The following is a 27,543-nucleotide window of genomic DNA, read 5'->3' as shown; positions in this document are numbered from 1 at the left end:
GTGTTAAATTGAAACATATTATTAACCTTATTTTTACATAAATTCTACACTGGAAAAAAGTATGAAAAACTAATTGCAGAAATATCTCAGAATTTTTGCTGACCAATTATTTTATACTCAAAATTACAGTGAAAAGAGGTCATAAGACAATGATAGCTTACCTTGAAATGGGATCTTAATATACTTTGTCGTGAACTAAAGGAAAAATAAAAAAGCAAAATACGAGTTACCACTCGTATTAAGATGTGTTACTATTCAAATTTTTCAAAATTTTTTTCTTTTTTAAACCACAAGTACATAATCAAAGTCTATACTAAAAGTCTTAAGCCTTTTTCTCAATAAACCAAAAAGATGTTTCACTGTAAAGACTTAGTTTTATGGAAGTTTAAGAACCCTGTGCAAGTAATTTAATTCTCAATATGCTCATTTATAAAAACCAGTAAGACTTTACTTAATATACTTTTCAAAAATGTTTCCTGAGGGCTTCCCTGGTGGTGCAGTGGTTGAGAGTCCGCCTGCCGATTCAGGGGACACGGGTTCGCGCCCCGGTCCGGGAAGATCCCACATGCCGCGGGGCGGCTGGGCCCGTGAGCCATGGCCGCTGAGCCTGCGCGTCCGGAGCCTGTGCTCCGCAACGGGAGAGGCCGCAACAGTGAGAGGCCCGCGTACCGAAAAAAAAAAAAAAAAAGTTTCCTGAATATTTAAAAAAATATAAGACAAAGTCCAGAAGAAACTGCCAAAAGACCTCACAGGGTGTCACTGACTTTGGTAAATAAATCACAAAGCAGGATTTGATCCTTAGCTTTGCTGACATTCCCAGCATTCATTTTTCTTTGTTCCATGTTATAAATTCCCTTCTGACTAAGGATTCAGCAAGGTTCCTGCTCTTTCTGCTCCTTCTGTGACAAGATGCTAAATTTTCTCTAGGTATCTTTTGTATATATCTGACCTCCTTAAGTGTTGTTTTTTTTGTTTGTTTGTTTTGCAGTACGCGGGCCTCTCACTGTTGTGGCCTCTCCCGTAAACAAGACTGTTTCATTAGACTACAAGTTCCTTGAAAGCAGAGATCATATCTTACCATTTTTATGTTCCCTGCCTTGTCCATAACAGAGTGAAATATTAACAAAACTTCTAGGAAAATACCTGAATTATAATCTGACATAGTCAATTCAACTAATGTTTATAAGTGTGAGGTCTTTTGGCAGTTTCTTCTGGACAATTCAACTAATGTTTATAAGTGTTTTAGGTTTGAGCCATTTATGTAAAGTGTAAAGGGGAATAAAGGCACGACTCTTCATCACAAGATGCTTAAAGGCTAATGGAGAGGTTTAGGCAAGAATACAAACAAAAACACACAGAATAAATCCTACAACAGACGTACAAACAAAGTGCTGTAAGTACATAGTAAAAGGAGAAGTTAATTATGGCTAGGAAGGAGAAATCAGGAAAAGGTTTTCTGGAAGAGGAAGTATTTCAGATAAGCCTTAAAAGATTTTAACAGGCAGAAAAATAGTGAGAAAATATAGAGAACTGAGCAAAATCCAATATGGCTTTCATATGCAAAGTGTGATGAGTTAAAACTGAAAAAAAGTGGAAAAATAGAATAGGAACTATTCCTGGAGATCCTTAAATAACAAGTTCGGGAATCTGGAGAACAATTTAAACCATCAAAATGAGATTTCTTCTTTTTGCTATTAACTATACCATAAAGAAAAATTTACTTTACCATCAAGTAAGTTTTAGAGCCCAAAGAGTATCAATGTTACATATGATTTTTTTCATACATAATCCTCATTAGAGTAGTCAGATTACAGATATGATTTTAGGGCATTCCTCTATAGTTTCAAGATTTCACAAGTAAAGATATGTTTCAAAATAGGTATAATGACATTCAAATTGTCCTATATAAAATTAATCTCAATTCTATTTTCATTTGCACTAAAAAAAGAGAAGACAATCTGAAAATGCCTTGTCCAAAAAGCAAAGCTAAAAAAACAATTAAATATACTTACTGTAACACAACCTTTAGAAGCTCCTTTTACTTTACCAATATAAACAGAAGTAAATATAAAATCCAGTTGTAGATCCATCTCATTACTAGGTATAACACAGGAAATGTTTTCCATGACAGGATTATATTGACATAATTCAGATGAAGCCTAACAAGGAAAAAATTATAAAATGCATATAAACCTAAGTATTATATAAATGCTGATGATGATTTTCAAAGTCAAATACTTCTTTAAATTACTATTAATGAATCTATGGAGGATTTTACACTGTTCTTACTGTGAAGAAATAGTTATCTAGATTTTTTTCCTTGAAAAGTCTATGGTTGGACTTCCCTGGTGGTGCAGTGGTTAAGAATCTGCCTGCCAATGCAGGGGACACGGGTTCAAGCCCTGGTCCAGGAAGATCCCACATGCCGCAGAGCAACTAAGCCCATGTGCCACAACTACTGAGCCCGCGTGCCACAACTACTGAAGCCTACTCGCCTAGAGCCAGTGCTCTGCAACAAGAGAAGCCACCGCAATGAGAAGCCTGCACACAGCAACGAAGAATAGCCCCCGCTCGCCGCAACTAGAGAAAGCCGGCGTGCAGCAATGAAGACCCAAAGCTGCCAAAATTTAGTAAGTTAAATAAATAAATTTTTTGTTAAGTATATGTTTACTTTGAGAAAATTACTCTAAAAAGCTGAATCCTAAATTAATTCCATAGGCCCAAGTTTCAGAAATACATTCTCCTCTGTATCAAAGCCATTTCAAAGTCAGTATTCTCTAATAGGCTTTATTCATTTTTAACTCAACAGAAATAAATTAAAATTTATATAATTAATTTAATTTTAAATAATTAAATTACTTTAATTTTATAAATTAAAATATATATAACTAAACAGTTTCAAATGAGTTTTTAAATACATCATCTCTCTTAATCACCACAACCACCCCATGGGGCAAGATTTTTTTTTTCTTTTTGTATTTTATAAGTAGAGTTAATATATGTTTGGATTGGTTAAGTGACCTGCCCATGGTAATGCAGTTAGTAAGAAGCAAAACTAAGACAAATGCAGGTTTCTAACTCCAGGTCAAGGGTTATTTCAAGCACATAAAATTGCTTCCATAAACCAAGACAATGCTCTCAACTACTGCACTTTTACTGAGCAATGAAGGAATATAAGTGCCTAAGAACCGCCCGTTACATCAAATCTATATACTTTATTACATGCACTATGGCTGAGGATAGCCAACCAGCTGCCTAAAACCTCAAAAATCATACCACTTCTGCTCAAAAAATTCACAACTCTGCTTTTAAATTACAACAGACTACCAGGCAGTATCAGCAGCAGCAATTTCCCACCATCTCTTTGGAGCTTTACACTGCTTTCAGATGACTTTTTCCACTCCACATTTGCCTAGCTGTTACACATTATCCCTCTTTAACCTTAACATCACTAATAACCAAATAAATTACTACTAGAGCAATTATGCACGTGTACTCACTCTCCTCCTACCTCTAGAAAATGTGATTAATCCTCACCTGAAACATCACATTACTCATCATTTTTAACCCAGCTCACAATGCCATTTACCTGCCTAATAGAATTTCTTTATCATTCTCAGCTTTTATTGCTTACTGAACTCTTCTTATCCCCTAAGTAAAAACGGGGAATCTAATCAACTACAGATGGTTCTATGACTGCCTGTGTGTTTTAAGTGACAAAATGAGAAGATGGATTAGAAAGAATTCCTTATTGAGCCTCACATTTGGTAAAGACTAACTGCCTCTTAAAAACTGTCAATCTATGTTTCTCATAACTTCATTTAAAATTGGAAACAAGGGAGGGTGTGGAGGTTTATTCTGCCTTATAGATTCTGGTAGATCTCTACATTATTTGCTGCTTGGCTGTGATCATATGCTGTCAGTTCTACAAGAGATGTCATTTTCCTTTAACACAGTCATTTCATACTGTATTGTCAATTTATATACTGCCAAGGGAACTGTAATTCATTTAGAATTTTGAACTCATTGTCAACACTGTTTTAATTACAAAACAACTAAGCCATCAAGTAGGCTATTGGCCCAACTGGGCAACAATTGTTACATTTTAACAAAAATTCAGAACACAATTCCTGAGGTAATCTCTCTATGGAGTACCAAATGCAACAGAAACAACCGTGAGGTACTTCCCTGGTGGTCCAGTGGTAAAGAATCCACCTTACAATGCAGGGGATTCAGGTTCGACCCCTGGTCAGGGAACTGAGATCCCACATGCCGCAGGGCAACTAAGCCCGCACGCCACAACTACTGAGCTCGCGAGCCTCAACTAGAGAGCCCACGTGCCGCAAACTACAGAACCCACGTGCCCTGTACCCTACGCACCACAATTAGAGAAGAGAAAACCCGCACACCACAACTAGAGAAGCCCACGCACCGCAATGAAAGATCTCGCATGCCTTAATGAAGATGACGCAAATAAGACCCAACGCAGCCAAAAATAAAATAAATAATAAATTTTTTTAAAAAAGAAAGAAATACCCGTGAAACACTAATCAGCCCATCAGACTGTTTTCATGGAACTGACCAAATTCTTCACCATTCTTCACCATTCTTCCATAGAATAACAGCCTCTGACATTATTCAAAAACAACCAACAGGGCTTCCCTGGTGGCGCAGTGGTTGAGAGTCCGCCTGCCGATGCAGGGGACACAGGTTCGTGCCCCAGTCCGGGAAGATCCCACATGCCGTGGAGCGGCTGGGCCCATGAGCCATGGCCACTGAGCCTGCGCATCCGGAGCCTGTGCTCCGCAACGGTAGAGGCCACAACAGTGAGAGGCCCACGTACCGCAAAAAAAAAAAAAAAACAGAAGTTAACCATAATTCTGCACTGGTGGTCTACCGATAATCATTTCTTTAAAACAGGATAATCAGAGCTGATAATATGAATGAATACTGACAATAAATAACTTGAACCTTACTTTAGAGCAATAGGTATGTCAAAAACACCACTAGCTGACATTAAACCAACAGACACTTCCACTTACTATTTTCTATAAGAGAAAGAGACAAAGTACTTACCAAACTGATAGGTTTGTGACACTGTTCTAAATGCTTTCATATGTTGTTTCACTTAATACTCAAAAAATAATCTTGTGAATTAGGTGTTATTATCCTCATTTAGGATATAAGGAAACTCAGGCTTAAGGAAGTTAAGGGACTTGCCCAAATGACAGAGCCAGGATTTGAACACAGATCTGTGTATCTCCAGAAGTCAGGTTCTTTCCTCTATCATGCTGCCTTAATAGCATGTGAGGGAAAGGAATAATTCCAAGTCACCATTGTACTGTAAGACCAGACAAATACTGGAAACTGTTTAATTCTAGAAAATGTTTTGATGAAGTATTTAAATGTCCAATGAGAACCATAAGAAAAGAATAAATATTCAAGTCAGAATATTTAGACTTAAAAAATAAAAATGGCCAGAAGAAAAATGGTATTAAGCCTTCCACTTCAAATTAAAACAATTACATACTTCCCTCAAACTAATATGAAAGTTGTCTCAAAATTCAAACTAAGGGGGCTTCCGTGGTGGCGCAGTGGTTGAGGGTCCGCCTGCCGATGCAGGGGACACGGGTTCGTGCCCCGGTCCGGGAGGATCCCACGTGCCGTGGAGCAGCTGGGCCCGTGAGCCATGGCCGCTGAGCCTGTGCGTCCGGAGCCTCTGCTCCGCAATGGGAGAGGCCACAACAGTGAGAGGCCCGCGTACCGCAAAAAAAAAAAAAAAAAAAAATTCAAACTAAGAAAATTCATAATTTTTATATAATATTCTGCCTGACGGAAAAAAAAATAGTCATTAGCCAATAGTGTATATTTCACTGTTAATCTGTGAGAAGACAGAAATAAATTACCTGTACAGATTCACATGTAATCAGTGGTAGTTCTGACACTGCTGGCTCAGAAGTACTCTCACTTTCATTAGAGATGGTATGATCTTGCTTAGGTTGTAATTTAAGAATTTCTGAACTTTTATGTTCAACGGGTCCTTCTTCATCACTGGAAACAACAACTAAAAACGTAAAATGTATTTTTTAAATGTGTCACAATAATCATACATAAAAAGAGAACTTTGTAATTCATGTAATATATCTTTCATAATCCCACTGAACTGAATCATCTAACTTTATTCAATTTAGAAACTGGCCTATCATTCATTATCTAATTTACACTAGTCACATACAATGTTTCCATGTCAGCACTATTATTTGGCAGTTACCTGCAACCTTAACTTCTAGAGGACGAAGATATTTAAAAATGGATAGAGTCATGAGGAGAACTTAGGACCAAATTCTAGTTCTAATCATGTTATTACACCATCATTCTAAATTGTACTTTAAATCCTGTTACATTAGTTGCTTTTAGGAGGGGGAAATGGATGGCTAGGGAAAGATGTGGGAGACCAGTCACTGGATATCCTTTAGAACCTTTTTTGTACCATGTGACTGCATCAAATACTGGAAAATTAAAAAATTAATGACAATAATTAAACAGCACTTAAATGCTCTGTACTTCAGCTTAATCAACCAAAATGACAATAATAATGGTCCTTACAGAAACTTATAAAAAACTACCGATGAGATTACAGTACACTAATCTAAAAAAAAAATTACTTCTGCTTCCAAGTACTCCATTCCTTACCTAAATCAATATTACAAAATAAATGAAGTCCCAAAACCCCAAGTCTTTTTTTTCTGAAGTTAATATATTCCACAATGATGTAATAAATAACTTATTGCCTAGCAAAATTTGTTTGAGAGGAGAAAGAAAAGAAATAAGTAGAGGAGAGAAAATTGTTATCCTCATGTTACTTACTTGGTTCAGCAGAGATAAATGATTGGTTCCCTTCACTATGTTCACTTAAAACAGGTTTTTCTACTGTGTTCAATTCATTCTCATCCTTCTCGACCACAGGACAATTCCCCACAGTATCAGTAGAAATACAGCTCTCAAAAGTTTTAGTGGTTGAACATTCAGAGGTGATTTGGGGAGCAGCACTCAAAGCCAACTCCTGACTACAAAGTGAGGATAGTTTAGTAAAATCACTTTCTATGGGTTCAAGCATAATTTCTTCAAGCAGTTTTGGGTCCTCCTGATAGTTTTCACTTGACTCTTCCAACTCAGTGGATACTGTTGGGTCATTTTCTTGTTCTTTCTGAACATAAACAAATGCATACAAAAATTAGCATTTTTCAAATTTGGCTAACATAAAGAGTTTTTTTAAGTTTAAATTCCTAAAGAAGAGTATAGAAGTAAAAACATTATATCATTTCTATAAATATAGGGGTAGAAAACTACTCAATTATACTACATTACTCTTGCCAGTGTCTCTCAAATATATAGAGTTTGGTCTGTCCAATCAGATGCCTAAACATTTTTCAAAAGGATGGGAAGGAGAAACTCTCATATTTACAAGTGGTTCAGAGGTCTTCCACAGTCTTGTCAACTTTAAATGAGAGGAATTTTTTTTACAGTTTTATTTTGCAAAAGAGGTCATTTGACATCATATGACTTTAGTAACAAAAAAGCAAAAAAATTAAAAACTTAAGAGGATAACAATATGAAAAATTATGAAAATCAATCACTGCCTTCACATCTCTATTACTGTATAAATATAAATCATGTTTATAATTATAACTCAAAGGCACAGCAAAGTCCTGAAATGCCTTGTGAATCAAAGGACTCAAAAAGCTGTCTCCTCATACTTTTGTTGTTAACTGCATACTAAGTCTTTGAAAATAGGTAATGTATGCATTAACGTACGTATGGTAATTCTCTACAACAAATTCCCTAAACTCTGGAAAAAGAGATGTCTATAGAAATCGGAAGTAAATTACTACTGATAAAATAAGTCAGGTAATTACCTCACAGAGCAAGTGAAAAAGCAATTGACTGGACAGTATGAATAGTATTTGGTTATAAGGGGAGGAAAAAAGCAAACAGGTCTGAAAGATATACATCAAACTACTAACTAAGGGCTGGTTATCGGAGGAGAAATACTTTTAACTGTTTTACTTGTTCATAATACAGTCAGCCCTCTGTATGCGCAGGTTCCACCAACAGCAGGTTCCACCAACTGCAAATGGTAAATATTTCCAGAAAAATAATTCCAGAAATTTACAAAAGGCCAAACTTGAATTTGCCATGCAGAGACAACTATTTACATAGCATTTACATTGTATTTATAGCCATTTACATATAATTTACATTGTATTAGTTATTATAAGTAATCTAGAGATGATTTAAACTATACAGGAAGATGTAGATTATATGCAAATATTACACCATTTTATATAAGGTATTTAAGCATCTAAGGATTTTGGTATGTGCAGGGTCCTGGAACCAATACTATGTAGATACTCAGTGATGACTGTATTTGAAATTTGTTCCCATAACTGTATTACTGCAAAAAAAAGTTGTATTTAAAGTATTTTTTTAAAAATAAACAGAATGAAAAAAATAGGCAAAGAAAAGAAAGAAATATGATGATAAAAGCAGAAAGCCAGGAGAACATTATTTGGCCACAGTCAATTCATTTTTATCATGGCACAAATTATTTCATATGACATCTAAATACCTCTACTTACTGTCTGTTCTGCTGACTTATACAAAGAAGTAGGATTAAGAGAACCAGGTAAATTACTTCTAAGCCTTTGTTTCCTCTTCCTGGAAATCAGAGTGGATTCCATTTTTGAATCAGAATTTGTATTATCCTTGTTTCTGCTCCCCTCTTCAAGATGATCACAACCTCTACTTCCCCTATTGAGGTCTTAAAAAAACAGAAGAGACATAAATATGGCCAAAAAGTAAAGAAAGAATCCCATTTAGAAGAGCTCAAATAAAATCATCAAAATGACTATACTACTTTCAAAGCTAGTTTTTTCATAGTCCACTGCTAAATTCTCATACTAACATGGATGAATATAAAGACATATCCCATTTTAAACTGCGTACACAAAGCAAATGTTCATTGTACAAAAGTGTAAGATATGGGAAATATATTAAAAGGTAGTATTCTTTAGTAACCAAAGCAAAGCAACCAAACCATGTTTTTCCTTTTCCCATAACTGCATTTTACTCTGATACAAAAAAAAAGTCTTAATAAAATTTTGAAAGTTAGTCTCTTAAAAAGTTTTTTAAATTCACTGTGATTTTAGAAATTACAACTAATTTAGCAATTAGTTGTCCTTTTTAAATTTAAGTTTTATATATACATATTTTTTAAATGAAAAGGGACAATAATTTGAAAGAGTAGAGTATTGATCACTGCTCTTTTAAAAGGAACAAAAATACCTTTCCTCAGCAGGTGACTGTGATAAATAATTATTCATAAGGCTAACAATTTCCTTCACACTTTCTTTTTTAAAAAAAAATCAAGACCCTATAATTTTAAACCTCCAATAAATTTATTACCCTACAGAAAAGGAAGTACTCCCTTTTTTAAGTCAAAAAAGCATTATTTTGAAACCCATATCAAGTATTAACAAACCTGCTTAGTATTTCAGTTATCAAATATATATATAAAAAATATATATATATCAAATATATATATTTGATATATATATATCAAATATATATATATAAAAAAATACCTTCCAAAAGGTTCTACCTAACTAACTGAGGGTTATCCTAACTAACTGCAGGTTATACTGAATTATTTTGCTCTCTGAATCTACACCATACAAGTACCAACTCAGAGTTCACACAAAGCAAGTCCCAAAGCAGCTTGCTTGAATTCATAACTTAAAGTCTATGTAACACTGAATGGCCTGACCTCTCCATTCACTCAAAGTTCCTCAACACTATACACCTTCTCTTCAAACTATTCTTGCTCTTACTCTAGCTTTATAAACATCTAAAGACTAACATTCATAATTTCTCTTTGTCTTTGTTTAAAAGGCAGGCATGGGGACGGGACTGAGGGCAAAAACTCCAAGACTGTCAACAGTCTTCCAATTTCCAAAGACAACATTCTTAACTCCCTCCCCCCAGGAAAGTAAACTACCCCCAAATTATCAACACAGTATTTTGAAAAGCACAATAAATTTTATTTGTAATTCTATAAACTGCAAAGGTAGTCAAAGACAATTTCTACTTATAAATACCATATCAAGTTATAACTTCTAAACATAAATGCTACAGAAAAACTGAAGAGGGATTACCTCAAGATGGCAAAGTAGAAGGACGCGAGTGCATCCCCTTTTTATGAAAACACCAAAATCAGAACTAACTGCTGAACAACCAAGGACAAAAAAACGCTGGAACCTACCAAACACAGAATACACTACATCCAAAGACAAAGAGGAGGCCACAGCAAGATGGTAGGAGGGACGCAACAGCAATAAACTCAAATCCTATACCCGCCAAGTGGGCGACAGAAAGGTGGAAAACAATTATACTACAGAAGTTATCCCACAGGAGTGAAAGTTCCGAGCCCCACATCAGGCTTCCCAGCCTGGGGGTCCAACAACAGAAGGAGAAGTCCCCAGAGAATCTAGTTTTGAAGGCTAGTGGGGTTTGATCAAAGGATGTCCACAGGACTGGGAGAAACAGAAACTCCACTCTTGGAGAGCACACACAAAGTCTCGTGCACACCAGGACCCAGGGAAAAAAGGAATGACGCCGTAAGAGACTGGGCCAGACCTCCCTGCTATTACTGAAGGGTCTCCTGTGGAGGCGGATGGTGGCTGGGGAAAAGGACACAGGAACCAGCAGTTCTGGGAAGTACCCACTGGTGGAAGCCCACCCGGAGGCCGCCATTAGCCCTACTAAACAGCTTGTAGGCTCCAGTACTGGGGCACCTCAGGCCAAACAACCAAAAGGGTGAGAACCCAACCCCACCCATCATCAGACAAGTGCATTAAAGTTTTACTGAGGGCTAGGGGGAAGGTGGCGGAAGAATAAGACACGGAGATCACCTTCCTATCCACAGATACATCAGAAATACATCTACACGTGGAACAACTCCTACAGAACACCTACTGAACGCTGGCAGGAGACCTCAGACCTCCCAAAAGGCAAGAAACTCCCCACGTACCTGGGTAGGGCAAAAGAAAAAAGAATAAACAGAGACAAAAGAATAGGGACGGGACCTGCACAAGTGGGAAGGAGCTGTGAAGGAAGAAAGGTTTCCACACACTAGGAAGCCCCTTCGCGGACGGAGGCTGCAGGTGGAAGAGCGGGGAAACTTTGGACCCGCGGAGCAGAGCACAGCAACAGGGATGCGGAGGGCAAAGCGGAGAGACTCCCACACAGAGGATCGGTGCCGACCAGCATTCACCAGCCCGAGAGGCTTGTCTGCTCACCCGCCAGGGCGGGCGGGGCTGGGAGCTGAGGTTCGGGCTTCAGTAGGAGCACAGGGAGAGGACTGGCAGCGTGAACACAGCCTGCAGGGGGTTAGTGCACCACTGCTAGCCGGGAGGGAGTTGGGTAAAAGTCTGGACCTGCCGAAGAGGCAAGAGACTTTTTCTTCCCTCTTTGTTTCCCGGTGCGTGAGGAGAGGGGATTAAGAGCACTGCTTAAAGGAGCTCCAGAGACGGGCGCGAGCCGCAGCTAACAGCGCGGACCCCAGAGACGCGCATGAGACGCTAAGGCTGCGGCTGCCACAACCAAGAGGCCTGTGTGAGCACAGGTCACTATCCACACCTCCCCTCCCGGGAGGCTGTGCAGCCCGCCACTGCCAGGGTCCCGGAATCCAGGGACAACTTCCCCGGGAGAACGCACGGCGCATCTAAGGCTGGTTCAACGTCACGCCAGCCTCTGCCGCTGCAGGCTCGCCCTGCATCCGTGACCCTCCCTCCCCCAAGCCTGAGTGAGCCACAACCCCCGAATAGGCTGCTCTTTTAACCACATCCTGTCTGAGCGAAAAACAGACGCCCTCCGGCGACGAACAGGCAGAGGCGGGCCAAATCCAAAGTTGAGCCCCGGGAGCTATGCAAACAAAGAAGAGAAAGGGAAATGTCTCGCAGCAGCCTTAGCAGCACTGGATTAAATCTCCACAATCAACTTGATGTACCCTGCATCTGTGGAATACATAAATAGAAAATGAATCATCCCGAATTGAGGAGGTGGACTTTGAGAGCAAGATTTATTATTTCTTCCCCTTTTCCTCTTTTCGTGACTGTGTGGATGAAAGGCTCTTGGTGCTGCAGCCAGGACGCAGTGCTGTCCCTCTGAGGTGGGAGAGCGAACTTCAGGACACTGGTCCACAAGAGACCTTCCAGCTCCATGTAATATCAAACGGTGAAAATCTCCCAGAGATCTCCATCTCAACACCAACACCCAGCTGCACTCAACGACCAGAAAGCTACAGTGCTGGACACCCCATGCCAAACAACTAGCAAGACAGGAACACAACCCCACCCATTAGCAGAGAGGCTGCCTAAAATCATAATAAGTCCACAGACACCCCAAAACACACCACAAAACGTGGACCTGCCCACCAGAAAGACAAGATCCAGCCTCATCCACCAGAACACAGGCACTAGTCCCCTCCACCAGGAAGCCTACACAACCCACTGAACCAACTGTAGCCACTGGGGACAGACACCAAAAACAACGGGAACTACGAACCTGCAGGCTGCAAAAAGTACACCCCAAAAACAGTAAGATAAGCAAAAGGAGAAGACAGAAAAACACACAGCAGATGAAGGAGCAAGATAAAAACACACCAGACATAACAAATGAAGAGGAAATAAGCAGTCTACCTGAAAAATAATTCAGAATGATGATAGTAAAGATGATCCAAAATCTTGGAAATAGAATACAGAAAATACAAGAAACATTTAACAAGGACCTAGAAGAACTAAAGATGAAACAAGCAATGATGAACAACACAATAAATGAAATTAAAAAAAACTCTAGAAGGGATCAATAGCAGAATAACTGAGACAGAAGAACGGATAAGTGACCTGGAAGACAAAATAGTGGAAATAACTACTGCAGAAGAGAATAAAGAAAAAAGAATGAAAAGAACTGAGGACAGTCTCAGAGACCTCTGGGACAACATTAAACGCACCAACATTCGAATTATAGGGGTCCCAGAAGAGGAAGAGAAAAAGAAAGGGACTGAGAAAATATTTTAAGAGATTATAGTTAAAAACTTCCCTAATATGGGAAAGGAAATAGTTAATCAACTCCAAGAAGCACAGAGAGTCCCATACAGGATACATCCAAGGAGAAACACGCCAAGACATGTATTAATCAAACTGTCAAAAATTAAATAAAAGAAAAAACATTAAAAGCAGCAAGGGAAAAATAACAAATAACACACAAGGGAATCCCCATAAGGTTAACAGCTGATCTCTCAGCAGAAACTCTGCAAGCCAGAAGAGACTCGCAGGACATATTTAAAGTGATGAAGGAGAAAAACCTACAACCAAGATTACTCTACCCAGCAAGGATCTCATTCAGTTTTGATGGAGAAATTAAAACCTTTACAGACAAGCAAAAGCTGAGAGAGTTCAGCACCACCAAACCAGCTTTACAACAAATGCTAAAGGAACTTCTCTAGGCAAGGAACACAAAAGAAGGAAAAGACCTACAATAGCAAACCCAAAACAATTAAGAAAATGGGAATAGGAACATATATCGATAATTACCTTAAATGTAAATGGTATAAATGCTCCCACCAAAACACACAGACTGGCTGAATGGATACAAAAACAAGACCCATATATATGCTGTCTACAAGAGACCCACTTCAGACCTAGGGATACATACAGACTGAAAGTGAGGGGATGGAAAAAGATATTCCATTCAAATGGAAATCAACAGACAGCTGGAGTAGCAATTCTCATATCAGACAAAATCGACTGTAAAATAAAGACTATTACAAAAGACAAAGAAGGACACTACATAATGATCAAGGGATCGATCCAAGAAGAAGATATAGCAATTGTAGATATTTATACACCCAACATAGGAGCACCACAATACATAAGGCAAATACCAATAGCCATAAAAGGGGAAATTGACAGTAACACATTCATAGTAGAGGACTTTAACACCCCACTTTCACCAATGGACAGATCATCCAAAATGAAATAAAATAAGGAAACACAAGCTTTAAATGATACATTAAAAAACATGGAATTAATTGATATTTATAGGATATTCCATCCAAAAACAACAGAATACACATTTTTCTCAAGTGCTCATGGAACATTCTCCAGGATAATTCATAACTTGGGTCACAAATCAAGCCCTGGTAAATTTAAGAAAACTGAAATGTATCAAGTATCTTTTCCGACCACAACGCGATAAGACTAGATATCAATTAGAGGAAAAGACCTGTAAAAAATACAAACACACGGAGGCTAAACAATACACTACTTAATGACAAAGTGATCACTGAAGAAATCAAAGAGGAAATCAAAAAAAAACCTAGAAACAAATGACAATGGAGACAAAGCAGTTCTAAGAGGGAAGTTTATAGCAATACAATCCTACCTTAAGAAACAGGAAACATCTCGAATAAACAACCTCACCTTGCACCTAAAGCAATGAGAGAAAGAAGAACAAAAAAACCCCCAAAGTTAGCAGAAGGAAAGAAATCATAAAGATCAGATAAGAAATAAATGAAAAAGAAATGAAGAAAATGATAGCAAACTAAAAGCTGGTTCTTTGAGAAGATAAAATTGATAAACCATTAGCCAGACTCATCAAGAAAAAAAGGGAGAAGACTCAAATCAATAGAATTAGAAATGAAAACGGAAAAGTAACAACTGACACTGCAGAAATACAAAAGATCATGAGAGATTACTACGTCAACTCTATGCCAATAAAATGGACAACCTGGAAGAAATGGACACATTCTTAGAAATGCATAACCTGCCAAGACTAAATCAGGAAGAAATAGAAAATATGAACAGACCAATCACAAGCACTGAAACTGTGATAAAAATCTTCCAACAAACAAAAGCCCAGGACCAGATGGCTTCACAGGCGAATTCTATCAAACATTTAGAGAAGAGCTAACACCTATCCTTCTCAAACTCTTCCAAAATATAGCAGAAGGAGGAACACTCCCAAACTCATTCTACAAGGCCACCATCACCCTGATACCAAAACGAGAAAACAATGTCACAAAGAAAGAAAACTACAGGCCAATATCACTGATGAACATAGATGCAAAAATCCTCAACAAAATACTAGCAAACAGAATCCAACAGCACATTAAAAGGATCATACACCATGATCAAGTGGGGTTTATCCCAGGAATGCAAGGATTCTTCAATATACGCAAATCAATCAACATGATAAACCATATTAACAAGCTGAAGGAGAAAAACCATATGGTCATCTCAACAGATGCAGAGAAAGCTTTCGACAAAATTCAACACCCATTTATGATAAAAACCCTCCAGAAAGTAGGCATAGAAGGAACTTTCCTCAACATAATAAAGGGCATATATGACAAACCCACAGCCAACATCATCCTCAATGGTGAAAAACTGAAACCATTTCCACTAAGATCAGGAACAAGACAAGGTTGCCCACTCTCACCACTCTTATTCGACATAGTTTTGGATGTTTTAGCCACAGCAGTCAGAGAAGAAAAGGTAATAAAAGGAATCCAAATCAGGAAAGAAGAAGTAAAGCTGTCACTGTTTGCAGATGACATGATACTATACATAGAGAATCCTAAAGATGCCACCAGAAAACTACTAGAGCTAATCAATGAATTTGGTAAAGTAGCAGGATACAAAATTAATGCACAGAAATCTCTGGCATTCCTATACACTAATGCTGAAAAACCTGAAAGTGAAATTAAGAAAACAATCCCATTTACCACAGCAAGAAAAATAATAAAATTTCTGGGAATAAACCTACCTAAGGAGACAAAAGACCTGTATGTAGAAAATTGTAAGACACTGATGAAAGAAATTAAAGATGATACAAATAGATGGAGAGATATACCATGTTCTTGGATTGGAAGAATCAACATTGTGAAAATGACTCTACTACCCAAAGCAATCTACAGATTCAATGCAATCCCTATCAAACTACCACTGGCATTTTTCACAGAACTAGAACAAAAAATTTCACAAGTTGTATGGAAACACAAAAGACTCGAAATAGCCAAAGCAATCTTGAGAATGAGAAACGGAGCTGGAGGAATCAGGCTCCTTGACTTCAGACTACACTACAAAGCTACAGTAATCAAGACAGTATGGTACTAGCACAAAAACAGAAATATAGATCAAGGGACCAGGATAGAAAGCCCAGAGATAAACCCATGCACATATGGTCACCTTATCTTTGATAAAGGAGGCAGGAATGTACAGTGGAGAAAGGACAGCCTCTTCAGTAAGTGGTGCTGGGAAAACTGGACAGGTACATGTAGAAGTATGAGATTAGATCACTCCCTAATACCATACACAAAAATAAGCTCAAAATGTATTAAAGACCTAAATGTAAGGCCAGAAACTATGAAACTCTTAGAGGAAAACATAGGCAGAACACTCTGTGACATAAATCACAGCAAGATCCTTCTTGACCCACCTCCTAGACAAATGGAAATAAAAACAAAAATAAACAAATGGGACCTAATCAAACTCAAAACCTTTTGCACAGCAAAGGAAACCATAAACAAGACCAAAAGACAACCCTCAGAATGGGAGAAAATATTTGCAAATGAAGCAACTGACAAAGGATTAATCTCCAGAATTTACAAGCAGCTTATGCAGCTCAATAACAAAAAAACAAACAACCCAATCCAGAAATGGGCAGAAGACCTAAATAGACATTTCTCCAAAGAAGATATACAGTTCTCCAACAAACACATGAAAGAATGCTCAACATCATTAATCATTAGAGAAATGCAAATCAAAAGTACAATGAGATATCATCGCACACCAGTCAGAATGGCCATCCTCAAAAAATCTAGAAACAATAAATGCTGGAGAGGGTGTGGAGAAAAGGGAACACTCTTGCACTGCTGGTGGGAATGTGAATTGGTACAGCCACTATGGAGAACAGTATGGAGGTTCCTTAAAAAACTACAGATAGAACTACCATATGACCCAGCAATCCCACTACTGGGCATATACCCTGAGAAAACCATAATTCAAAAAGAGTCATGTACCAAAATGTTCATTGCAGGTTTGTTTACAATAGCCAGGAGATGGAAGCAACCTCAGTGTCCATCATCCGATGAATGGATAAAGGAGATGTGGCACATATATACAATGGAATATTACTCAGCCATAAAAAGAAACGAAATTGAGTTATTTGTAGTGAGGTGGATGGACCTAGAGTTTGTCATACAGAGTGAAGTAAGTCAGAAAGAGAAAGACAAATACTGTATGCTAACACATATATGTGGAATCTAAGGGAAAAAAAAATGTCATGAAGAACCTAGGGGAAGAAAGACACCAACCTACTAGAGAATGGACTTGAGGATATGGGGAGGGGGAAGGGTAAGCTGTGACAAAGTGAGAGAGTGGCATGGACATATATACACTACCAAATGTAAAACAGATAGCTAGTGGGAAGCAGCCATATAGCACAGGGAGATCAGCTCAGTGCTTTGTGACCACCTAGAGGGTTGAGATAGGGAGGGTGGGAGGGAGGGAGACGCAAGAGGGAAGAGATACGGGAACATATGTATATGTATAACTGATTCACTTTGTTATAAAGCAGAAACTAACACACCACTGTAAAGCAATTATACTCCAATAAAGATGTAAAAAAAAGAAAAAAAGTTTTACTGAGCACAACCCTGCCCACCAGAAGGATGAGTCCCACCTCCACCCACCACCAGTCCCTCCCATCAGGAAGCTTGTCGAACCCTCTTAAATAGCCTCACCCTCCAGAGGGCAGACAGCAGAAGCAAGAAGAACTACAATCCTGCAGCCTGCCAAACGAAATCTACAATCACAGAAAATTAGACAAAATAAGGACTTCCCTGGTGGCGCAGTGGTAAAGAATCCACCTGCCAATGCAGGGGAACGGGTTCGAGCCCTTGTCTGGGAAGATCCCACATGCCACGAAGCAACTAAACCCGTGTGCCACAACTATTGAGCCTACACTTAGAGCCCATGAGCCACAACTACTGAGCCCGTATGCCAAAACTACTGAAACCCATATAGCTAGAGCCCATGCTCCGCAACAATAGAAGCCACCGCAATGGGAAGCCCATGTACCACAACGAAGAGTAGCCCCCCTTCGCCCCAAGTAGAAAAAGCCTGTGCGCAGCAACAAAGAATGAATGCAGCCATGAATAAATAAATACATAAATAAATAAATTTATTTTTAAGAAAAATAAAGAAAGAAAATTAGACAAAATGAAATGGCAAAAGTATATTTCCCAGATGAAGGAATAAGATAAAACCCCAGAAAAACAACTGAAGTGGAGATAAAAAACCTTTCAGAAAAAGAATTCAGAATAATGATAGTGAAGAAGATGCAGCATCAAGGAAAAAGAATGGAGGCAAGGATGGAGAAGATGCAAGAAATGTTTAACAAAGATGTAGAAGAACTAAAGAACAAACAACAGAGGTGAACAATACAATAACTGAAATGAAAAATACACTAGAAGGAATCAATAGCAGAGTAACTGAGGAGATAACAGAAGAACAAATAAGTGACCTCGAAGACAAAATGGTGGAAATCACTGCCGTGGAACAGAATAAAGAAAAAAGAATGAAAATAAATGACAGTCTAAGAGACCTCTGGGACAACATTAAACACACCAACATTCACATTATAGGGTTCCCAGAAGGAGAAGAGAGACAGAAAGGACCTGAGAAATAATTTGAAGAGATAATTGCTGAAAAATTCCCTAACATGGGAAAGGAAACATTCACCCAAGTCCAGGAAGAGCAGAGAGTCCCAGGCAGGATAAACCAAGAAGAAACACACTGAGACACATAGTAATCAAACTGAAAAGAATTAAAGATAAAGAAAAAAATATTAAAAGTGACAAGGGAAAAATGAGAAGTAACATACAAGGGAACTCCCATAAGGTTATCAGCTGACTTTTCAGCTGAAACTCTACAGGCCAGAAGGGAGTGGCACGATATATTAAAAGTGATGAAAGGGAAGAACCTTCAACTAAGAATATTCTACCCAGTAAGACTCTCATTCAAACGCTTCACAGACAAGCAAAAGCTAAGACAGTTCAGCACCACCAGACCAGCTTTGCAACAAATGCTAAAGAAACTTATCTAGGCAGGAAAGGGACCAGCAATTTAAAACAACCTTGTACATATATAGACTACTATATCAAAACCTCATGGGAATAACAAACCCAAAAACTACAATAGATACACTCACACACACACACAAAGAAAAAGAAAAAGCAACCCAACCACAACACTAAAGATGGTCATCCAACCAGAGGAAAGAAAAATAAGAGAGGAAGGGAAGAAAAAAGACCTACAAAAACAAACCCAAAACAATTAAGAAAATGGCAATAGGAACTTACATATCGATAATTACCTTAAATGTAAATGGATTAAATCCTCCAATCAAAAGACATAAAGACTGGCTGAATGGATACAAAAGCAAGACCCATACATATGCTGTCTGCAAGAGACCCACTTCAGACCTAGGGACACATACAGACTGAAAGTGAGAGGATGGAAAAAGGTATTCGATGCAAATGGAGATCAAAAGAAAGCTGCAGTAGCAATACTAATACTAGACAAAGTAGACTTTAAAATAAAGACTGTTAGGGGCTTCCCTGGTGGCGCAGTGGTTAAGAGTCTGCCTGGATGCAGGGGACACAGGTTCGTGCCCCGGTCCAGGAGGATCCCACATGCCGTGGAGCGGCTGGGCCCATGAGCCATGGCCACTGAGCCTGCAAATCTGGAGCCTGTGCTCCGCAACGGGAGAGGCCACAACAGTGGGAGGCCTGTGTACCGCAAATAAATAAATAAATAAATAATAAAGACTATTATAAGAGACAAAGGACAGACACTACATAATGACCAAGGGACCAACCCAAGAAGAAGATATAACAATTGTAAATACATATGCACCCAACATAGGAGCACCTCAAAATGTAAGGCAAATGCTAACAGCCATGAAAGGGAAAATGACAGTAACATAATAATACTGAGGACTTTAACACTCTACTTTCATCAATGGACACATCATCCAGACAGAAAATCAATAAGGAAATACAGACCTTAAATGACACATTAGACCAGATGGACTTAACTGATATTTATAAAGCATTCTATCCAAAAGCAACAGAATACACATTCTTCTCATGTGCACATGGAAAGTTCTCCAGGACTGACCACATGCTGGGCCACAGAGAGCCTTGGTAAATTTAAGAAAATTGAAATCATATCAAGCATCTTTTCTGACCACAACGCTATGAGATCAGAAGTAAATTACAAGACAAAAACTGTAGGGAATTCCCTGGTGGCGCCATGGATAAGAACCCGCATGCCAATGCAAGGGACATGGGTTCCAGCCCTGGCCCAGGAAGATTCCACATGCTGCGGAGCAACTAAGCCCACATGCCACAACTACTGAGCCTGCACTCTAGAGCCCACGAGCCACAACTACTGAGCCTGGGTGCAACAACTACTAAAGCCCATGCACATAAAGCCTGTGCTCCACAACAAGAGAAGCCACTGCAAAGAGAAGCCCACACACCACAATGAAGAGTAGCCCCCACTTGCCACAACTAGAGAAAGCCCGTGTGCAGCAATGAAAACCCAACACAGCCACAAATAAATTAATTAATTAAAAAAGAAGAAAAAAGAAAAAAACTGTCAAAAACACAAACACATAGAGGCTAAACAATATGCTACTAAACAACCAATGGATCACTGACGAAATCAAAAAATACCTAGAGACAAATGAAAACAAAGCACAATGATCCAAAACCTATGGGATGCAGCAAAAGCAGTGCTAAGAAGGAAGTTTATAGCAATACAAGTTTACCTCAGGAAACAAGAAAAATCTCAAATGAACAACCTAACCTTACACCTAAAGCAACTGGAGAAAGAAGAACAAGCAAAAACTAAAGCTAGTAGAAGGAAAGAAATCATAAAGACCAGAGCAGAAATAAATGAAACAGAGACAAAGAAAACAATAGCAAAGATCAATGAAACTAAAAGCTGGTTCTTTGAGAAGATAAACAAAATTAATAAACCTTTAGCCAGACTCATCAAGGAAAAAAGGGAGGATTCAAACCAATAAAATTAGAAATGAAAAAGGAGAAGTTACAACTGACACTACAGAAATACAAAGGATCATAAGAGAGCATCTATAGGGCAATAAAATGGACAACCTGGAAGAAATGGACAAATTCTTAGAAAGGTACACTCTCCCAAGACAGAACCAGGAAGAAACAGAAATTATGAACAGACCAATCACAAGTAATGAAATTCAAACTGTGATTTTAAAACTCCCAACAAACAAAAGTTCAGGACCAGATGGCTTCACAGGCGAATTCTATTCAACATTTAGAGAAGAGCTAACAGCTATCCTTCTGAAATTGTTCCAAAAAATTGCAGAGGAAGGAAAACTCCCAAATTCATTATGTTACCAAAACCAGACAAAGATACTACAAAAAAAAAAAAAGAAAATTACAGGCCAGTATCACTGATGAATATAGATGCAAAAATCCTCAACAGAATACTAGCAATCCAAATCCAACAACACATTAAAAGGATCATACACCATGATCAAGTGGGATTTATCCCAGGGATGGAAGGATTTTTCAATTCCTGCAAATCAGTCAATATGACACACCACATCAACAAATTGAAGGAAAAAAAATCATATGATCAACTCAATAGATGGAGAAAAAGCTTTTGACAAAATTCAGCACCCATTTATGATAAAAACTCTCCAAAAAGTGGGCATAGAGGGAACATACCTCAACATAATAAAGGCCATATATGACAAACCTACAGCTAACATCATACTCAACAGTGAAAAGATAAAAGCATTTCCTCAAAGATCAGGAACAAGACAAGGATGTCCACTCTTGCCACTTTCAACATAGTTTTCAAAGTTCTAGCTACAGCAATCAGAGAAGAAAAAGAAATAAAAGGAATCCAAATTGGAAAAGAAGTTAGATTTTCAGTTTGCAGATGACATGATACTATACATAGAAAATCCTAAAGACACTACCAGAAAACTACTAGAGCTCATCAATGAATTTGATAAAGTTGCAGGTTACAAAATTAATACACAAAAATCTGTTACACTTCTATACACTAACAACAAAAGATCAGAAAGAGAAATTCAAGAAACAATCCCATTTACCATCACATCAAAAAGAATAAAACACCTAGGAACAAACCTACCTAAGAAGACAAAAGACCTGTACTCCAAAAACTATAAGACACTGATGAAAGAAATCAAAGACAACATGAACAGATGGAAAGATATCATGTCCTTGGATTGGAAGAATCAATATTGTCAAAATGATTATACTAACCAAGGCAATCTATAGATTCAATGCAATCCCTATCAAATTACCAATGGCATTTTTCACATAACTAGAACAAAAAAATCTTAAAATTTGTATGGAGACACAAAAGACCCAGAATAGCCAAAGCAATCTTGAGAAAGAAAAGTGGAGCTGGAGGAATCAGGCTCCCTGACTTCAGACTATACTACAAAGCTATAGTCATCAAAACAGTATGGTACTAGCACAAAAATAGAAATACAGATCAATGGAATAGGATAGAAAGCCCAGAAATAAACCCATGCACCTATGGTCAATTAATCCATGACAAAGGAGGCAAGACTATATAATGGAGGAAACAGTCTCTTCAACAAATGGTGCTTGGAAAACTGGACAGCTACATGTTAAAAAAATTAAATTAGAATATTCTTTAACACCATACACACAAAAAAAAACTCAAAATGGATTAAAGACCTAAATGTGAGACTGGACACTATAAAAACTCTTAGAGGAAAACAAAGGATGAACACTCTCAGACATAAATCACAGCAGTATCTTTTTCGATCTGTCTCCCAGAGTAATGGAAATAGAAACAAAAATAAACAAATGAGACCTAATCAAACTCAAAAGTTTTTGCACAGCAAAGGAAACCAAAAACAAGACGAAAAGACAACCCTCAGAATGGGAGAAAATATTTGCACATGATGTGACCAACAAGAGATTAGACTCCAAAATTTACAAACAGCTCATGTGGCTTAATATCATCAAAACAAACAACCCAATCAAAAATGGGCAGAAGACCTAAATAGACATTTCTCCAAAGAAGACATACAGATAGGCAAGAGCCACATGAAAAAATGTTCAACGGTGATAATTATTAGAGAAATGCAAATTAAAAGTACAATGAGATGTCACCTCACACCAGTCAGAATGGCAATCATGAAAAAATCCACAAACAATAAATGCTGGAGAGGGTGTGGAGAGAAGGGAACCCTCCTACACTATTGGTGTGAATGTAAATTGGTGCAGCCACTATGGCAACAGTATGGAAATTCCCTAAGAAGCCAAAAACAGAGCTACCATATAGTCCTGCAATCCCACTCCTGGGCATATACCCAGAGTAAAACATGGTCCAAAAGGATATATGCACCCCAATATTCATTACAGCGCTGTTTACAATAGCCAAGACATGGAAACAACCTAAATGTCCATCGACAGAAGAATGGATAAAGAAGATGTGGTACATGTATGCAATGGAATACTACTCAGCCATTAAAAAGAATGAAGTAATTGCCATTCACAGCAACATGGATGGACCTAGAGACTGTCATACTGAGTGAAGTAAGTCAGACAGAGAAAGAGAAATACGGTATGACATCGCTTATATGCAAAATCTAAAAAAAAAAAAAAGTTACAAATGAACTTATTTACAGAACAGAAACAGACTCACAGACTTAAGAGAACAAACTTATGGTTACCGGGGGGAAGGGTGTGGGTCAGGGGACAGTTAGGGAGTGTGGGACTGACATGTACACACTGCTGTATTTAAAGTGGATAACCAACAAGGACCTACTGTACAGCACAGGGAACTCTCCTCAATATTCTGTAACAACCTAATTGGGAAAAGAATTTGAAAAATAATAGATACATGTATACGTATAACTGTATCACTTTGTTGCATACCTGAAACTAACACAACATTGTTAATCAACTATAATAAATATAAAGCTGAAAGTTAAAAAAAAACTGATGAAAGAAATAGGGCTCGAAAAAAACCCTATTATACAGGAGTTTTCCTTCTAACAGTTTACTAATTGCACATCAGCCAAGACTATCACATTGGAAACAGGGATAAATTTATTAGGTAGAGCTAGACATTGTAAAAACAAGACTCTACCTGATAACAAATACAATTTTACTTGCAAATATTACTAGCATATAAAATTAAAGAGGTAACAAATTCTTATAAAAATAAGATGTTAAATATTTCCAATGTATTAAATTCAAAAAAGCAAATGCTACAAGGCAAACTTAATGTACTACAAAAGAAAAGTACATCTAATGTGGGGAATATATCAATAACTGTGTAATATCTTGGTATGGTGACAGATCATAACTAGACTTATCGTGGTGATCATTTTGAAATGTACAGAAATATTAAATTACTATGTCATGTAACAGGAACTAACATAATGCTGTAGGTCAATTATAATTCAAAAACAAAGAAACTCAGAAAAAGAGATAATATTTGTGGTTATCAGAGGCAGGGGGAGGCAGAATTGCAAGACGGCAGTCGACATGTACAAACTTCCTGTTATAAGATAAATAAGTTCTAGGGATGTAATGTATAACATGATAAATATAATTAACACTGCTGTGTGTTATATAGGAAAGTTGTTAGGAGAGTAAATCCTATGAGTTCTCATCACAAGGAAAATTTTTTTTCTATTTAATTCTGTATCTATATGAGAAGATGGATGTTCACTAAATTCATTGTGATAATCATTTCATGATGTACATAAGTTAAAATCATTACGCTGTACACCTTAAACTTATACAGTGCTGTCAATTATATCTCAAAAAAACTGGAAGTTGACAATGGTATAACTGGGATTTAATTCAGAACTCTCATTAATTTATGGGCTCACGTTAAACAATTGGTATTAGACACAATTATCTATAGGATGAAAATACGGTGAGTTTCAATAAAGTTTCAATAGCTAATTTTCTTAAAAACACTTTACTTAAGAGGAGACGCTTCAGGGATACTAAGAAACTATAAAGTGTTTCTTTTATCGTGCATTTTTTTCCCTGCTGTAAGTCTAAAATTCCACTGTGACTTTGAAGGAATACTGAAGGGCACAAATTAGAAAGCTTTTTATTTAACTATTCCTACTCTACCCAGGAAAGCAATGAAGGTTTAACAGTGTCTTGATAGTATCTGATTGAGGCCACTTGTACAAATATAAGCCCACTTACACTTTTATATTGTAATTAAAGATAATTATTTCTGGGAAAAGAACAATTTGTAAAAAAAAAAAAATGTCTTTCATTATATGCAGATAGTACCTAGTGACCAATTGAAAGATTATGTCTACAGAGTCACAATACTTTAGAGATTGCCCTCATAAGAGTTGCAGCTGGTTTCTTGTATACATCAAAGATATCAGTCTTGTTTCCTTTTAGGTTTTCCTCCTCTATGAAAAAGACTATTTAAAATGTGAAAACAGCTGTGTTCCAAATGAAGTACAAAGAATTTTTACTTTGTAAAAAGTCCTCCAGTGAAGGACCCCGTTTCTTGTGAATAATTTATAAAATCATTCAGAAAACAAAATACCTCAACTAGTTTGAAGCTATTAATAATCCAAGAGACCCTTGAAGATGTTAGTTTCACATTTGACTAATGTATAAATTTGTTTTGGTGAAAGCTTTTATAAATTATTTTACGATCTTTATAAGAAGAGACAAAAAGGAGAAAAGAAGTCAATTCATTAACCCGACAGGCAAGGAGGCCTACAGTGAATTTTCAGAAGTCTGGGATGTATTTACCTTTAAATTTGGGCTAATAGTGGCTTGTATTGGCATCCTCCTAGAGTCGACAGAAATCCTAATGAATAAAGAATGTATTTCATAGTAGGAGGATAGACAGTGGGAAGCTAATAATAATAATCAAGTTAGCAGTAATATCACTTACTAGACATATCCATGGGAGTGACATTTAGAAAGAGTCAAACTAACATTATAACTTTATACCTGTATGCCCAGCCCCAACAAAAAAAAAAGAAAGAAAATAATAATATTCAAATTTAACTTCTGGATTTTGTAAACAAATCAGGAGATGTATACAAATGGTAAATTTAGCAATTTTCTTTGTGTCACTAAAAAATCTCTTTACTTTCATGTATAAATAAAGTTAGTTAAAAAAATATTATTAAAAATGCAACAGACAAAAACTCAATTGGCAACAGTTTTCTGAGGTTCACTAACCTTTAGGTTGAGTATCAGACATTACAAGTGAAATGCTATCATCATCTCTTCGCTTTTCTTTAGTGTGTGCAGCCTGCTTTGCATAATTATTGTCTGTCTGACTTGGTTGTGAACTCCTGCAAAACAAAATAATATTATACTCAATTCTTCTGAACACAAATGAATTTAGAAGCCAGCTGACATATATTCACGATAAAAATAACAGGTTACAAATGGCATCCTATATAGCAGAGGATGTGATCTGAACAGTAAAAAGAATATTAAAATATGACTTGAGAAATAAGTTCTCATTCTTGTTCTACCTTTAAGTTCTCCATGCTTCTTTGGAAGGAAAAAAACAAGATAAGCACAACACAGAATTGTGCACATGCAAAATGAACAAAGAATAATACAAGTATTAAATACATCGAAGAGGTCTAAAAAGTAAAAATTCCACGAACACAAGTACATGATAATCACACTTATGTGTAATCAAAAAATAAGTCAAAGGTAATTGTTAATATGTTTCAAGCATGGTTCACATATCAAAAGTTATGTACAAAATAAAGTTTGGGGCTTCCCTGGTGGCGCAGTGGTTGGGAGTCCGCCTGCCGATGCAGGGAACACAGGTTCGTGCCCCGGTCTGGGAAGATCCCACAGGCCGCTGAGCGGCTGGGCCCATGAGCCATGGCTGCTGAGCCTGCGCGTCCGGAGCCTGTGCTCCGCAGCAGGAGAGGCCACAACAGTGACAGGCCCGCGTACCGCAAAAAAATAAAAATAAAAATAAATTTTTTAAAATAAAGTTTGGAGTGTAGTTACAAATTTTACCTACAGAGAAAATAATTTAAAATATAACCTACTGGTTAAATACATAAAATATAATACTATGTGAAAAACAAGTTTTGGATGATGAGCATAATATCACTATTAATGAAAACATAATACAATAGTAGTAGGGGATTTCAATACCTCACCCCACTTTCAGTAATCATTAGGTCATCCAGACCACACACACAAAAAAAAAATCAAAAAGGAAACATTGGATTGAACCGTAAACTTGACCAAATAGACCTGACATGCATTTATAAAACATAAACACAGAACATTCTCCATGATAAGTCACATGATAGGCCACAATGCGA

General features: G+C 37.5%; 1 protein-coding gene across 22 annotated transcripts in view; it reads right to left on the bottom strand.

Annotated features, from left to right (window-relative positions):
• Positions 1 to 27,543, bottom strand: part of SENP7 (SUMO specific peptidase 7) — a 171,632-nt gene that overhangs the window by 28,554 nt on the left and 115,535 nt on the right. For 21 of the 22 annotated variants that reach the window (XR_007477497.1, XM_049710021.1, XM_033433286.2 and 18 more), the window contains 6 exons: positions 26,423 to 26,538; positions 8,640 to 8,821; positions 6,868 to 7,207; positions 5,907 to 6,064; positions 2,013 to 2,159; positions 162 to 195 (listed from right to left, as the gene is read on the bottom strand). Coding sequence is in view for 21 of the 22 variants with exons in the window: in XM_049710021.1 (XP_049565978.1) it covers positions 162 to 195; positions 2,013 to 2,159; positions 5,907 to 6,064; positions 6,868 to 7,207; positions 8,640 to 8,821; positions 26,423 to 26,538 (977 nt within the window). In the remaining variant the exon portion in view is untranslated. The remainder of the gene's footprint in view (positions 1 to 161; positions 196 to 2,012; positions 2,160 to 5,906; positions 6,065 to 6,867; positions 7,208 to 8,639; positions 8,822 to 26,422; positions 26,539 to 27,543) is intronic. The other variant, XM_049710023.1, reaches the window with a different exon arrangement.

This window comes from Orcinus orca, chromosome 5, assembly GCF_937001465.1.
Source record: "Orcinus orca chromosome 5, mOrcOrc1.1, whole genome shotgun sequence".
In the NCBI taxonomy this organism is placed as follows: Eukaryota; Metazoa; Chordata; class Mammalia; order Artiodactyla; family Delphinidae; genus Orcinus; species Orcinus orca.
Note: the sequence above shows the minus strand (reverse complement) of the source record. Positions and strands in the feature narration are given on the sequence as shown.